Below are 17,146 nucleotides of genomic sequence, written 5' to 3'. Positions count from 1 at the left end.
AAAACAAAATGACCAAGGGCCCCGCCATCAGCCCAACACGGCGCTCCAGGACGCGAGCCCGCAGAGGCTCAGGGCCTGCCTGTGTGAAGTGTGTTCCCGTGGCCGCCCACACTCCTCTCAAGAGAGAAGTGGTTCCAAATGGTAACACTGCAGCTCCCTCCCAAGGGCTCTAAAATGCAGTCACTCCTGATCCTTGCGTTTCTGGTCCCCAAGGAGAATGGTGCCGTGCCCAGGGCTGGCTCCTGCTGCAGGGTGACCGACACGAGCCTGTGTCCACTCCTGTGTAGGGACTTCTTTGGGAGATCTGGACCCCCTGGGAGGACAGGGGCTTTGCCAGCCAGCTGTGAAGGCTCTGCTCTATGAGGCCCACGCTAAAGAAGGGTGCCCAAGCACCCCGGGACCTGGGGGTGCCCCAACGTGGGCCTTTCTGTGCTAAAGCTGGGATGGATGCTCACCCTAAAAATAAGCCCCCTCAGTTTCTATGTCTCTGCCTTCTTACCCTTCACCCAGTTCTTCCCAGGACACATGCCAGCCCAGCACTTCTGTGTAGAGCAGAAGCTGAAACAGGCTTGGGAAAGATACATGGTCCAGAAAACCCCAGAAGTATCTACTTCATCCCTTTCTGAGGGGACAGGTGTACTTTTCGTTATGAGAGATCATAAATGTTAGATTTCCTTCTCAGTTTCAAGTGCTCTGATAGCCTAGCTTCTGCTTCAGTTTTGCCTCCAAAGATTGGTTTACAAAGGGCAAACGTCACACAACGCGACATCCCGCAACGTCCCGCAGCATGAGGGGCCCCATTCATCCAGCGGGCTCAGCTTCATTTGGAAAACTTCGAAAGACCCCTTTTGCGCTAAATTCACCGTGGGATTGTAACTCCAGTGGGCTTCTCCGGGGATTCTTGACCGATATTTTAACATCACATCAAGTAGATTTTCTGGCAACCCTTTAAGAATATCACAAAACAGACTATTTACATCTATGATGAAACTAAAGCCGTAAAGCAAACACATTTTTAAACTGTCCTTGTTTTGACCTAATTATCCTTTTTCCTTGGTTGATGATTTCAAAATTAAGTAACGAATCACTCAGTCAAGTATGAAAAACTGGTGAACTGTGTGCTGGTGTGTCCACGGGATGGCGGGTATCAAATTATTCGTCACTTAAAGGGAAGTCAGGTGTTGCAAGGGGACGTCCCTGATTATGAGCTATCAGTGTGGTCATCATTTTGGAAGAGAGCAAAAATGCAGCCCTTGGCTACAGCAATGGATAGAGGACTCAAAAACTTTTCAAGCACAAGCCCAGGCACCCTGAACGTTAACACAGAGTGGGCAGGCGAGTGTTTTGTGTTTACGGAGCCTGGTTTTATGTATTAGAGGTCAGCGTCGCCGGCACTTTCAAGGCGAACGTGTGAGCTGATGTTTCTGCCCCAAGCGGCCCCGGGGAAGCCCTCCGTCTGCTGGCTGAGGGCTCAGACGGGCCCCGGCACAGGGTCGCCTACCTGACCAGGTCGATGACCCGCTCCCTCGGCGCAGCGCTCACGGGCTCGTCATTAATCATCACAATCTGATCTCCCGGGATCAGCTTGCCTTCCGAGGGGCCACCTGGAGACACATGAGAGTGAAGGGCAGGTGAGGAGACCTTTGGTAATCCATCCGTGGCCTCCTCTCCCCATCACGATTCCTTAGGAATGACTGGTGCTCTCAGCAAAAACGACACCCACCCACACCCAGGGTCTTGTCTCCATAACCTTCTCAAGGTTAGACAGAACTCCGGCGGGGGAGGGGAGCTCTGGGTAACCCCACCTCCGCGGCCCAGTCTGCACCCTGCTGGGTGAAATCAGAACCTCTGGAGGTGGGACTCAGGCATCTACATTGCCCTCAAACCGCCCAGGCAAGGCTGAGACGAGCAATGCTTCTCACACGTTAACGGGCTTGTGCGTCGCCCGGGACCGTGTTGCCTTGCAGGCCAACTCCAGGTTAGGAGGGGTGTGGGGTGACGTAAGGCATTTCTCACAAGGTCCCAGGGGCCACTGATGCTGCTGGCCAGCTGACCAGACCCTGAGTATCGGGGCCCTTAGAAGAAGGTATTCCCCCTGACAGGTAGCCAGTCAGCGATGTTGATGCCCTGTGGCCAGAGCTGTGACCAGCCGGGCACACCTGGGTTTGAACACAGTTGCATCGACTTACTCTGCACGCCAGGGAGGCTGCACACTGTGGGGAACCGTAAGGCAGCTCAACAAGGAGGTGCTGGGAAGGACTTGCAGGCTTGGCCTTGTGTTACGTGCTTTTGGAGGAGGGCTGAAGGAACCGGGAGTAACTCTACCGTGAGCATCTTAGTAATTCTCGTCTAAAAGGTGGGAGGAGGGAAACAGGGCTACCACTGGGACTGGTAAAGCCGCAGTCATCCCTCCCGTCCGCTGGGAGGTGAGGGTGTTTGGTCATTTCTGTGGTCTGGACTGTGCTGGATGTTTGTGTCGGGGCTCACGTGCGATTCCAGAGGACCCCTGTTTCTGTCTTGATCCATCGCAGCCTCTTCCAGCTGTCTTTCCAACGAGGAGGGAGAGAACTGATATGTGTTGAGCATTTGTTGTGCACCCCGCAATGGGCTGAATGCTGACCTAGTAACCGCACTGTGTACTCTAATCCTCGCACGGGATGACATAACCGAGCCTCACACAGGGGAAAGAACTGGCTGGAAAGGGAGGACTGACCTCTGCTAAGGTGTGTGGACTTTTCCAAGTTCAAGGTGGCTGACACCTCTTTTGAATTTGCTCCTATAACTCAAAAACTGGTCATTGCCAGGTCTCTTGACACATAAACTTAAAGCTGCATGAAGCACACATCTGTATGAAATAAAACTTAAAACACTCCGATAATATGGCTTATCTTCTCACGTCTAATACCATGACCCCCAGCAGGGATCTGGCACTACGTGGGACTGGAATTTTCACTTTATTCCCAGAGGTCTGTCTGGGTAATAGGTGCAACCAAAACATTGGCTTTCAAATATTATCACTTTTACTTCATATAGGAATTGAAACGAACACTTCACACCCAGATCATGGAGCTCAAAATAATTGAGCTATTCTCTCCCCACCCGGACGCTTGGCAGATGGGTCACTCGAGCTGGAGAACACACTTGTCTCCTGGGGAGCAAGAGAGTGGGGAAAACCTTTACATGTCCCTGAATCAGTAAGAGAAAATATTCATTTCAAGGTGTGAGAACTGAGATGCAGTGTCTGCACACAAGTGCAAGTCTGAAAGTCACTAGAAGTCAAATGCTGGTTAAACAAAGAACAATTTTCAAATGAACTGTTTGGATGGTGGATGTTAATTACTCTGATGAGCAAACCACGTGCTAATTAACAGGACAGACTGACATGGGGCCTATGCTTTTTGCTCAAATGGAGATACTCTTGTTTCAGTAAGAATTATGGGAGGAAGCAACACACGACATAGTTCCTTCCAGAATGTCAAGCAATGGTACACGTGAGCGAACGCTCTTGCCCTTGACTCTGAAGGCTGGGTTGCCTACGACAGAAAATCTGCCCTTGCCACTGGCATCACTTGGAGTTCAGGAAAGTCATTTTGATGGTAGACACAGTTGATTTAACCAGCATTTTCATTCATAAAAATGACTGGAAACAGCACTCCCTAACCTTACTTTTCACTTTTTCCATTCTTCTCAAAATTGTCTAATGGTAGGTGTGAGTGTCTGAATCTAAGGAGAACTGAGGGCAATGAAGGGAAGAGGTTGAAGGAAAAGTGAGGCCATAGAAGCAAAAAAACAAGACCTGAATCTCCCATCAGCTCCAAGGAGGACACACACTTCGGAGAATCTCATAACCAGAGGGGTTAAAGTGTCACACTCTTACAAAACTGCATGCCAAATTGACCCCACTTAGGAAAAAAAAGTGTCCACACACACAGAGAATACATATGATACACAATTCATGCATATGTATGCACAGAATTGTCTCCTATACATAAGTTCTCCATGTATATGTTAAGAATGGTGATCTCTCAGTAGCAGGAATGCAGACGACTTCTTTTCAGAATTTTTATCCTCTATACTATCTATGTTGTCGTGTTTTGTTTTGTTTTTCAACAAAGCATATATATTATTTCATTATTATAAAAAAACAACAAGTCTCTCTTTTTTTTTAAGAATAAAATTCTCCACTGCATCGAGGTCAACAGCCCCACCACAGAACTAAATGATGATCTGTACCTAATGCCAGAAAAAGCTCAGCAGACAGAGTAAGAAGCTGGGCAGTGAGGCAGCGGTAGGCGTGCAAAGGAAACTTCTAGGCACCAGTAGATGGTGGTTAACTGGATTTGAAGTGCTTGCCCTGGGGCACATTGTGTCCAAACGATGAAAAAGGACAAATGAAATCAACTTTAAAAAACTATACTAGCTCACTAGGTGGCTTTCATTTCCTTTAACTGACACACTCAACTGGCCAAATATTTTAGAGTTTAATAATAACGAGGAGGGGGAGGAGGAGAAGCACTCCTGGAATAAGCATGAAATTCGCACCCTTCTGACTCACTGCATCCTCTCCCCAGCCCTGCAAGGTACAAATTATGATCCTCATTATCCAAACGATGTAGAGAAGTTACATCAAACTGAAATGTAGGGGAGTTAACACAGAAGCTCAAAAAACCTAATAAGGGGCAGAGGCAGGATTCAAATCCCTCAAACCCAGGCAGTCTGATGCCAGTCTGTGCTCCTTCCTACAGTACTTTACTTCTGAACTCTGTTGCCGATGTGCAAAATCCTGGAGAGAAACAGCAGAGAAGATACTTTCCTTTTGTCTGAAAACAAATCTGATCTAAGTCCATTAAAATAAGTACAGAAATATGTATATTAAATGAATGAGAAAAAGGGCATTGTTTCTGGAAAGTCAAAGGGAGCCCACTTCAGGCAATTGCCTTGGAGTCCATTATAGTCAACTGTTTTGATCGTGGAACATCTGTACACTCTAATGAGAGTGACTGAGGCCACGTACATTAATTATCTGATCAGATGGTAGAATTTAAGAGATTTGCCACATACTATATCAGTCAGCATTTACTGTGTAACAAAACGACCTCAAATTCAGGAGGCTTTCTTCTCACGCTTACAGGTCTTTAGAATGACTGTGGATTGGCTGATCAAGGCCAGGCTTGGCCGGGCAGTTCTACTGCACAGTGACTATCAGGCTGGACTTAGCTCTAGGCTGCAGGCTGGCTGCCCCACACATTCACTGTGGGGCTCAGGCTGAAAGGGTAGCAGCCCCTCCAGGGAAATTCGTCTTCTGGCCATGGCAGAAGGCCAAGAAATGAGCACAAGCATAGGTTAAGCCTTCACTCACGTCATCTTGGCTAATATGCCATCGGCCAAAGTCAGTCACCTGGTCCAGCCCAACAGAGGGGGTAGGAAAATACATTCTGCCTCTGGTGGGAAGGGAGGGGAGCACACCTCTGTAAAGGAATCCAACCACCTCAATGAACTAAATCCTACAGGAGCTTAAACACAACTTGCTGCTTTTTCACTAAGGAGTTTGCCATGTGTTTACTGAACACAGCACAGTGCCTGCCTCTTAACATTTGCATTCAAGAAGTGGGTCATTTCCATGGTTACAAATGATGGATCCGTGTTTTCCTAAGTCCCAAGAGATGATGGATTTGGCAGTTTAAAACCTAATTTGCAGAGCCATTTCTGTCCCTCTGGTGGTCTGGCTCTGTCCACTGCTGGGAAAACTCAACTAGCCTTCACAGCCGGAAACAGACCAGTATGACACTTGTGAAATGGAACAGCGGTTGTGCTGGCAAGGGGTGGCGGATGGTCCCGGAGAGCGAGAAGTGGGGTTGCATGCTTACCCGGTGTTACTGAGCGAACGACCACTGGCTTTTCACTCCCTGCCACGAAACCGAATCCCAGCACTGGGTCCCTCCTCATCTCCACCCTCCGCGGAGCCGGAGGGATGATTTGGCAGCTCTCCAACCGAGGGTCATCGAAAGAGATTGCCTGTGTCATGTGACTGTGGGACAAACACACACAAGAGAAACAAGGCATCAATGGACGTGTTTGGCAATGGCCTGGCGATGGCTTCTCTCTAGCTGCAAAACCGCCTGTTCTCTCTTTGGTAGAGAGTGTGAAAGATGCGGGGAGACCCACTGTCATGCTTTGTGCATGGCCGCCTTCTTCCTTGAAAACTCCAGGCCCACTTTTTGTGTATAGCTGATTTACAGCGCTGTGTTAGTTTCCGGTGTACAGCATAGTGATTCAGTTATACATATACATTCTTTTTCATTATAGGTTATTACAAGCTATTGAATATAGTTCCCTGCGCTGTACAGTAGGACTTAGTTTTTTTTTTTTTACCTATTTTATATGCTTAAATTTTACACACTTAAATAAAGAGCCTAGAACCATTACCTCATTCATTCACTCATTCACTCATGCAAATAAACGTTTATTGAGGGCCTACCCCCTATCAGAACCACTTTGCTAGTTGCTGGGAATGTGGACATAAAAAACAAAAAGGAAAAAACCCAACCAACTCCTGCCCTAAGGGACTCCCATTTTAGCTGGAGAGACAGACAAGTAAAAAGATGATTTCAATAAAGAAATTGATTAGCAGCCTGGACAGTGGTTCTCAGAGTGTGGTCCACAGACCAGCATCAGTATCACCTACAGCTTGTCAGAAGTGAAATGTATATATATATTTTAAAATATATAGTAGTTTGTATTTGCTAGCCTCAAACTCCTAATTTATCCCTCCCCACCCACTTTCCCATTTGTGGAAAAGTATCCAATTGTAACTGATATGCTGAGGAGTAACCTCAGTAGGTAACGTGCATGGCTTTTGGCTCCAGCGAAATTGAAGTGATGGAGATCACTTGGGTAGTACTAGGTTATCCTGGCATCAAATACATTCCCCCTTTTCCAAAGAAGTTGAGGAATTAACTCTTGGCATTTCTGTTCTGGAGAGACATTCAAACGATTTGAATGAACCTTTTTGTTAAAACCTGAACTTCAGAAGTCTTACCAATTATCTAAACTTGAAATGTGCATCACATTCAAAACTTTTCCAAATGCTTCCACGAATAGCTCATTTGAGCCACAAAACAACCTTGAGAATGAAGGAGCAGAGCAGCTATTATCATCTGCATTTTCCCAGGGAGGAAACCGACACGAGAAGAGTGGCTTATTGTCTCTCAGGGCCCATGGCTGCGATGCCAGAATGTCAGGTCGAAAACCAACTCCTGTGACTCTTAATGAAGTCTTCACTCATGCACGTCATCCAAGGCAGACTTCTTTTGGGGAAGAGCTGTTAGTTTGAACACTAGAAATCTCCTTAAAGTATGTAAGCCAAGATTATTTCAATGACATGGGCTTAATTCAATTTTTCTCTTTCTAATCTTCTTCAATAAGTAAAAGAAGATGATTTTTAAATACCTTGAAAGATGCTACTCTATGTGCCATCTGGACAACACATTGTTCAAATATAATAGAGAAAGGAGAAGGAGAAGGAGGAATCGTGTTGTCCTTCAGTGTAATTAATGAGAGTTAAGAAAAATTAATGAAAACCTGCCAGGATCCGTCCTTTAGGCATGTATCAATGACTAGGAAAATAAAAGTTTAAAAATCCCTTTGAAACGGAAAAGAAGGAAATGTCTTTTCGATTTAGCAGCTTTTGATCTGGAACACTAGGAAAAAGAGAAGTGTTCGTTGAGAAAGAACCTGTTGTGTGCCACGTGCCGACACTCGTCTGGTGTCTTACTTCTTCTTCAGAAGCCCCACACTGGAGGGCGTCTGACCCCACCCACCTCCTCTTTGCGAATGCCCAGGGAGGAAGAATAATTGGGCCGAGGTCTCACTCTTCTCAGGTGTAAGCCAGGTGTGATTCACGCTAGGTCTTCTACGCGTCATCTGCTACATCATTTACAAGGACAGTCCAAAACGATGTGGGGGCCCTCGTTCCAACATGATTCAGAACTTTAAGACAGCAGAATGTGAAGCCCAGCTCAGGGCCCTGTGTGACTGCATAGGGCACACGTCCACGAAGCTGGCCTTGGTGGTGTGCTATCCCCAGTGTCGCCAGCACCATTCTAGAAGTGTCCAGGCTCAGAGTGGCGGCATTATAGGGTCAAAGGGGGAGAGGCTGCCTTATGTGAAATTGTAGGTGCTTGTCTAGATCCAGAGATTAGACATGGCTACCATGGTGGGGCACATGCTTGGGACGAAGGGAGGTGGGCAGGTCACATGGAGAGACCTGGCAGTCCAAAGGACAGAATTCAAGGCCCTGATTAAACCAGCAAAACTGATGCAGGGCGAGCCCCAGTCATGGCAGTCGCAGATGGGGCCGGGGCAGGCAGGGACTGAGACATAGGGAACAAGTGGGGAAGTTAGGGCTGAGAACTAGGATGCCAAGCAGCGCCTCTCACACTCCCACGGGAGGCCACCCTGGGCAGAACTTGATCCTTCACGTTGATCTCTCACATGCCTAAAACAGGCAAGGCAGTGTGTGCCTGGGGGAGAGTGGGGCTGCAGGGGGATCATGGGCTCTGTTCTCTCATCTCCTAAGAGAGCTCTGTCTTAGAGTGTAACAGAGAACAAACCTAGACTCCATATTGGATGTGTTCCTTGAGCTCTAACCCTGTGCTCTGCTCCCTGTGCTGAGTCACGCTGGTTCTGCACCTTTTGTAAAAGAATGTTGCCTCGAGCCTGAAATCTACAGGAGAGCCCATTCTCAAGGCTCTGACCTTTAAAGGTGCAACACTTTTCCATTCACATAGAGATTAAAAATTGCAGAACAGAAAATAACAGTTGTCTTATTGAAGGTTTATAGGAACATTGAAACCAGACCTATGCGGACAGCTGCAAGAACAAAAGATTCTTGCACCAGGAAGTTGCAAGGACCAGCCACACTCCCTTCTCCTTGTAGTATAAAAGAATTCTAACTCAGGGAAAATGGCTCTTTGGGACACCACTCCACCATCTTCTTAGTCTGCCTGTTTTCCACATAAAGTTGCTATCCCTTGCCCCAACAACTCATCTCCTGATTTACTGGCCTGTCGTGCGGTACGTGGTACGAGCTTGGACTCAGTAAGAGGAGTGTGCTGTACTCTAGCTACATTTGGAAATAAGTCTGTCCTTTTATTCCTTTGTTCCAGAGGGACAAAACAGAGGAAAAACAGGAGGACGAATCCACATTTTTTGGCCCTGAGCTCTGAGTTTGCACCAGAATCCACCAAAGACATACTCTGAATGAGTAAGGTAGAGGTGAAGGGACTTGCTAATGGTCATAGATGTAGAATAGAGAATCGAACTCTGGTTGGTGTAACTCTCAATTCCAAGTGTAGAGAGGGACTGCGGAAGACAATTCCCCCTGCTGTTGCCAGTTCTGTGAAAAGCTTCTTAGCAGTGGTTCCCAGACTTTGCTGAACATTAGAATCGCCTGGGGAGCATTAAAAAGTCCTAATGCCCAAGTTTCACCCCCAGACCGATCACATCAGAATATCTGGGAGTGAAAGCTATTGATTTTTTAAAAAGATTCCCCAGGTGATTCCAAAGTGCAGCAAGGTTTGGGGACATTCTTCTGCCCAGGGAAGGGTGTGTTCTGGTACCTTCTGAATAGTAGGAAAAGGGGACACAAGTGATGTCCCCAATTACCTCCCTTAGCATCCACTGCAAACATAAGTTAAAATATTTAAAGCATCTGTAGCTAGATTCCCCTCTTTCACTATATGATAAAGTAATAGTCTCCTATTTTTAATTCATCATTCATTTAATACATATTGCATTATTTTATTAATACTCAATATTTATTAAACACGAATTACATGCTAAGCCTTTTTCAAGATGTTTTCCATGTTAGTTCATTTAATTCTCCAAAACAACTCTATAATGCATTCACTTATTCATTTAGTCAACAAACGTTGATTGAACGTCCACTGGCTTCTCAGTTCTGGGGATACAACAGGAATGAAAGCAGAATGAAAAAACAAAATGTTCACTCTAGTGTTCAGAGACAGGGAATAAACCAATTAAATCCACAAAATGTATGGCATACCAGGTCATTATGAACACTGAGGAGAAAAATAATGCAGGGAGGAAGGCTAGAGAGCTGCTGGGTGAGGGAACTTTGAGGTTATATCAGGGGTCAGGAAATGTTAGGGGAGAAGCACTTCGGCAGTGGGACCACCATGTGCAAAGGTCCTGGGGCATGGGTTGTTCCTGTGAGAGCATGCTTAAGGGACAGCCTTGTGGCCAGTGGTGGGGGGAGGCTAGAGGAAGTGAGGGGAGTGGTAGAGAAGTGCTGGGGGGCTGAAGATCACACAAGCTCTTAAAAGGACTTAGTGTTTTTGTTCTGAGGGAAACAGGAAGCTACTAGAAGGTTCTAAGTGGCGCTGAGCACATATGAGCACATTTTCTAACCAAAGTCCTGTGTCCTGATGTATCCAGATTGCAGGAGACATTTTCTTATCCAGGAACTGATGTTTTACGGTTTGTACAAGAAACACAAATGCCCGAGAACTAAAAACACAATGTGAGAACTAGTACGGTAGTTTGGAATGAAACTCTGGAGCCAGACTCTCTGGATTCGAATCCTGGCCCCACCACTTCCTATCAGTGTGACCTGTGTAGATGACTTTATCACTCTGTGTCTCAGTTTCCTCATCTGCAGAATGGTGATAATCACGGAAACTCTCTCATAAGATTGTTGTGAAAATTACATGAATGAATAAACATAAAGCACTTAGCAAAATGTCTGGCATGTAAAAAGCAGTCAAATAGCACTGGCTGTTATTTTCATCTCTTAAAGGCAATGAATAAAAAGGCATTGGTTTCAGACATTATGAACTCATTTAATCTTACAGGATGAAAACAAACTCAATAGTGTTTCACATGCCTGTAGCCCAACTCTCAGTGAGATGCCTCACAAATCCCAAGTAAGCTCTGAGGCTTTCAATTTGAAGAATCATATCAAATGCAATGATACGGTAAACACGAGTATATATTGCTATGCAAGAGGTAAAACGGGGCCAGAATACAAAAAAGTAAAATCTAGGCTTCTCAAGCTACTCAACTACGGTTAAGTTTCCATCTGCCATGTTTCAGAGACTACTAAGCGAGAGTCCGGTGCAGGGCTGGGGAGTGAGCGCGCGTCATGGGGAATGGCAGGCGCACTGTCTCCACCGTACGGAGCTAGACACAAGAGCAGGCCCTTTCATCTCAGACGCTGCTGTCCTCTGTGTCAGAGCATCTGACGTTGGTCCAGATCACACCATCATTGTTTCCCCAGCCAAAGAAGGTTTGAAACTGATAACCACGTGCGTATTTTGTGGTCGCAGCTTGTTCTGGTATTTTTTTTTCGTTTATGATTTTTTTTAATCACTTATGATTTTTAAAGTCTTTTTGCTTTGCTTGTACTTTGAGGATAACCTTCCAATGACATGATCATTTTCTTGCTCAAAGGGTTGTATTTTCAGAATACATTATCTAAAAATCATCAGCCCCTGTCTCTTTTCCAGTAAGAATGAATCCACACTAAAATGCTCCCCACTGAAATATCATTTTGTTCTTTGTATTAGTCAAGCACCTTTTGGATCTCTCCTTGCAAAGTTTTTTATAAAGACACTTGAGTCCTTTTATAATAAGCTGAAAAAGAAACATCTTTTTACCTGCTGAACACGCTTCAGTGAATTCTGAAGCGCAGCCTAAAAGAATACAACTGATGAGTTACATAAACATTCACACCCTGCCCCAACCTTCTCCAACAAACACACTCACATAGGCCAGGAATCTCTGACCTAAAAATTCACAGTATATTAATTGAGATGGAAAATGTCTCCATTGAGATTGAATGAGCCATCTTCCTGTTTCCGACAGACTCATTTCAAAAGGAATGATGGGAATCCTGCTGCCTAACACCCCACAACAAAAGGCAAGGGTTTTCTTTGAACTCTGGGAGCCTTTCTTCCTCAGCAGAAATCAAAGACTGATATATCCAATGTATCACAAAGAATAACTTTGACTAGTAAAATGTGCCCTGTAGAAAAACCTGAAGTAATTTCAGCTTTCCATGCACTCATTAGAGCCAGTGAGGTCCTTTCTTGGAAGACGTGCTGAGTGGAAAGATTCCGGAAGGAAGAACCAAATTTAGAAGCCATTATCTTTGGTGTGGAATTTAAGAATCTAGGAAGATGGTGGCAGGTGGGACACCTGGGTAGTTAAGACTGCAACGAAAAGGAGTATAAATAAACATTTGTGCCTGAGTTCTGCCTGAGAAGGTCACTGTTGGTGTCACCTTTCAAGGATGGGCAGCTGTGATTACACGAGAGCATTAAGCACCAATGTATTATATTCCCATCTTGGTAGCACTGGTCTGTATGGTAGACTGAATTATTCTTCATTGGTTCCCCAGGATGTGATTTGCCACTGAATGCCACACCGCTTTTAAGTGCCTTCCCACTGTACACAGTACATCTTTCCCCAACTCTTGACTCTGCTAATATCTCATTACCTAAAGCATGGCAGGTGGCAGAGCCCAGATGTGACAAGCAAAACACACTCGTGCAGTTAGGCATGTGCTCTTGCTTTTTTATTGTCCCCGTAAGACCTTCTCAAGGTAGCTGCTGCCAGGTCAGTTTGGGCTCTGGAATGGACACATATAGAACAGACCAGGGCCAGCACCTCAGTGAGGAGCCAAGTATAGCAGAGCTGCCCAGCCCCCGAGCCTAGATCAGCCGGCTGATCATTCAGCCAGCCGAATGAAGGCTAACAAATGATGATTATTGTATGACACTGACTTTGGGAGATGCTTGTTATGTACCAAAAGCTCACTCATACAATCTGTAAATACTGTTTTCACTATTATCTCTAAACCCTGAAATGCTACATCCTAAAAAGGATTCTCTATACAACGTTATTCATCATACCATTTATCTCTAAAAATGTTACATTTTACAAACACTAGAGACATTTTCAAAGGAAATGTCTCCCTTCACTATCCCAGTTGATATGGAAGCCACAGGGTCTATTCTTCATGACTTGCTCATCTCTCTAAGTGGACTTGGGTAGTCATAGCTCCCAAGTCAACAATTCATAAACCCTGTTGTGGCCTGTGACAGGGGTCTAATAAGAGAGGCTCTGAGCCAAAGTGCTGAACTAGGCAAACTAGAGTTTCCCAGAACGAGAATGTAAGCAGGAAGGGAAAAAGAAAGAAGTATGAATTATTAAAGGGTACGCCTGAGGGGACCATGAGGTAGATTAGACCCCATGATAGGTTTCCAGCAAGTCAAAATGACGACGATGTGTGTAGCAAGACAACATACTGGGAAAAACTTTTGCTTTCTTCTCATTGACATTTCCCTCTTCCAGGCCTAATAAGGTAGACAAGCTTTGTTCAGTCCCTTGTCTCAGGGAAGATGCATTTACCAGGACCCAGAGCAAAAGCTGACTGCAGAAATCCTCCCTCCTGACTTCTGTTTCCTGAAAGTCTGAGCAATTGGGCTTAGGAGTTAAGGGCACAGGACCCCCGTGAGGTGGGAGAAACTTCAGGAGAGACAGCCTGGTGGTATGTCTAGCAAAGCACCCAGATCCACAGGCTGAGCCTAAAGAAATGACAGAGGCGGTGAACTTCAGGGGACCTTGCGGGCTTAGACTACAGTATCCCAGGAGCAGGCAATGTGGACGGAAGACTATAAAGGCCGGTTCAAATTTCTGCTCTGCAGAGAGTCCAAGGACTTTTGAGTATTCAACATGATGATATCTGAACTGCCCACCAGCAGGAAATGTAATATGACTATACTCACATATGAGTTTAAGGATAAGATTTATATTTGCAACGTGACAACACAGAAACTATGAGTAAATAGCACCATTGAGGGAAAGGAGAAAGGGGAGTTGGAAAAGACGTGATGCAGCTTGGAAAGAAACCATACTGTGGAGTGACATCATGCTGGGAGATCCAGGAACTCCTGCTCATAAGGGTCCTAAAGTTTATCTGAATCTGGAACTACCTCCTAGAGCTGCTTCCCGTGAGGCTAGGAGGCTCAGCCACGCTGCATTTCCATTCTCAGATGTCCATGGGATTCCATCTCTTCTAGGATATATGTATTTTTATACTCCACTCTGCCTCCCCACACCTTTTCTTCTTTTTGCAAATCCAGGCAAATCTCTGTCCTTTGGGATCAAAAGAGCTCAAGAAAATCCCACCACTGGAGATAAATTAAATATAAGCAGAGATAACTGGACGTGATATGTTTCCAGGTCACGTAACGTAGTGAGTCCTGTGCTTCTTGCCTTCATGAATATGCAGATTGTGGGTTCAGAGGAACTTAACCTTCTCTAATCAATTCCACAGGCCACTGTCAGTCAATTCCGACAACATGTCAGGAGCATTGAAAGCTTTTGAACTGTTTAGTCAAGCTTGGAAACGTACATGGTACTTGAAAAGCCAAGAGAATCCAGAATGCTTTAAACGTAGAGATCACAAAAATGTGTGGAGGAATTTTGTTAGAAAATTTTAGGAGTATTTGAAAGAAATGGGGCTTTTCCTTAATGGGTAGACTGAAGATGGAAATTTTCAGTTCTCTTCAAATTAATTTATAGATTTAATGCCATGTAATGAAGATACCTAACAGTCCTTTTAAAGAATCCAACAAAGAGAATTCTAAATTTTATACAATAATATAAAAGAACCCTCTGAACAAGGAAAACACACTGGTTGTCTAGCTCTACAAGATACCAGAACTTATTATAAAATGATAATCTTAGGATGCTGAGATACTAGCACAAACAGAGAAAAGTAGAAAATGATGGAGTAGCAGCCGAGACTAGAACAAAACAAGGATTCCGGGGGGAATCTAGACATGAAAGCCCTCTCGAAAGAATTCAACACAACCTATGGCACCAGGGAAACTGAAGTGCAGTAGCAATGTCAACAATACGGTTGCTTCTGAGACAAAACCATTCAAGTAGAGCAGAGTGGCTATGAAAATCTTTCGTCCTACACAGGGGTTATTGGCTACCTGGCAACAACGAACTAAAAGAGTTGACTCTTCAGAGTAAAGGAGGTATTATAACAATAAATGAGAAAGTAACTTATTTTTTAAAAGAAACTTGGATTGTGGGAAGAATGTAGGCAAACAGATGTTTGGAAATGACTCCACCATTATGTGCTTGTTTTATTGAAAATTATGCAAATATGTATCTATAAAAACAGCAGCCTTTGAAAATGTGAAAATGAATTTTCCTAGCTGTTTAAAAACCTGCCAAATGAAGCATATCAGTGGATTGTGAACTCATTTGTTAAATATGATAAACTGCAACATCTTCCATTTGGTTTGTGAGAACAGTTGAAGGACATCAAGGAATATGGAAACTTTCCAGCTGAATTTCAACAAAATCCTTTGCACAGACAGAACTGAAAAAACATTTCCTGATCTACTAAGCAAGCTGCTGAAACACCTTGTCCACTTGCCTCTTTCATATGTTTCTGTAGTTCCCTTTTTTGTTCCAATGACTGATTAAAACCAAGTGAAGAAATAAGCTGACCATGAAACCAGACCTTCAAAATTTATTCAATGAAGTGGTAAAGCAAGATGCCCCAAAATAAATAAGCGCCCTCAATAACTTTGCTATCATTTAAACATTAAATAATTGTTAATGCAGCAGTGCTAGCAAAAAGGTTGTAAGTGATTAAAATGTGTATTTCACCTCCGTCTCATTTTAACATCTTTTTAACCTATCCTTTATACTTTTCATAATATATAGATTCTGTACAGCAGCATGTATATATATAAATTATGAATAAATATATATTCGGGGGTACATGTGCAAAACATTTTTACTAATAAGAGTAAAATTTCTTATTTTACTATTCTGTAAAATTTCTGTTCTGTGTAACCTAGGGGTTCCTGACTTGCGGTGCGGGCGCAAAGGGTGCTTTATATACTCAAACATGATGGACAGAATCACCGATACCACCAAGCTCATTAGAGCTCTTGAAAATGTCCAGTTCTCACATTCAGAAGTGGTCAGTGGCATTTTCAGAAACCTACAAGTGAAATGTTCCCTATCCTGCTTGTCTGATCCTACCCTAGCCACCAAGATGAAATGGACTGGCCCCAGGTTTGAGTGATGAAGGGACAGACACATGCATGGTTCTCCCATGTATTCTTGCTTTGGGCTTCACTAGATTGAACCCTTCGGGGTTTGGAAATCCAACCATTCCAAATCATTCTAAGGTGTCTCAGACAGCTGTTGCTTACAGAGGATAAAGTATAGCATGGCTGTGCAGACTTTTTCTTCTTGACTGATTACCCTTATTTTTTTGTTTGTACCTGCAGGAAAACACAGTTTTGAACAAAAGACTTGAGAACAATGAGCAAAGCCATTCTCAAACACGTGAAAAGCATCTCTTTAGGTCTGAGAGTTTCTCTCCACCAAATTGGCTGCGATCCCTATTTTAGTGCAGGACTTGGGCAAAGTTTGAAGACACAGGAGGCTCCCGTCCCATCCCAAGGGGCTGTCGTATATGCCTGTGATCTCTGCGTACTCTTTGAAAATGTGTATTATAATCTTACCCCTAGAAAGTGAAAATAATCCCATGATTCTTGTAAATTCAAACTGTAAGAGTCTGTATTTCACAGGCTTTGATCTTTTATTTTAAAACATGAATTGATTTTTAAAAAAGAGATATTTTTAGAGAGATGCTAGCCACACTTTCCAAATTTCATGATTTTATAATCTTCACACAAAGGATTATCAAAAAGTGATTAAGTGGTAAGGACTCACTCTGACGACTAAGAACTTCTGACCGAAGTTAAAAGGCCCTGGTTAAGAAATCACAGAACCAAAGGTTTAAGCTAACAGTCTTGTGCTAATTAAAAACTTGTGATCTCTTAATCTATTCTTTGTTAAGATAATTATTCCTAGCCCTTACCTAGAGTATTTATTTTCCTTAGACACAAAACTATATTACTGCCCAAGGTTACACATCTTTTCTGTTTCGTCATCAATTTATTTTTTATTTTAGAAATTATTTTGGGAAGTGCCGGCAGGGGAAAGTGAGACTAGGGGGAGAGAGAGATCGGGGTACTTAGGCCTCCCACTGCCTCTTCAGTTCGGTGCAGTGGCGGAGTGA

General features: G+C 44.2%; 1 protein-coding gene across 2 annotated transcripts in view; it reads right to left on the bottom strand.

Annotated features, from left to right (window-relative positions):
* FRMPD4 (FERM and PDZ domain containing 4) overlaps nucleotides 1-17,146 on the bottom strand; it is a 486,033-nt gene that overhangs the window by 80,090 nt on the left and 388,797 nt on the right. For both annotated transcript variants that reach the window (XM_074359181.1, XM_074359180.1), the window contains exons 3-4: nucleotides 5,868-6,028; nucleotides 1,502-1,604 (exon numbers count right to left, since the gene is read on the bottom strand). In XM_074359181.1, the coding sequence (XP_074215282.1) occupies nucleotides 1,502-1,604; nucleotides 5,868-6,028 (264 nt within the window). The remainder of the gene's footprint in view (nucleotides 1-1,501; nucleotides 1,605-5,867; nucleotides 6,029-17,146) is intronic.

The sequence above is a fragment of the Camelus bactrianus genome, chromosome X (assembly GCF_048773025.1).
Source record: "Camelus bactrianus isolate YW-2024 breed Bactrian camel chromosome X, ASM4877302v1, whole genome shotgun sequence".
Lineage (NCBI taxonomy): Eukaryota > Metazoa > Chordata > Mammalia > Artiodactyla > Camelidae > Camelus > Camelus bactrianus.
This window is presented reverse-complemented; position numbering and strand designations above follow the sequence as displayed.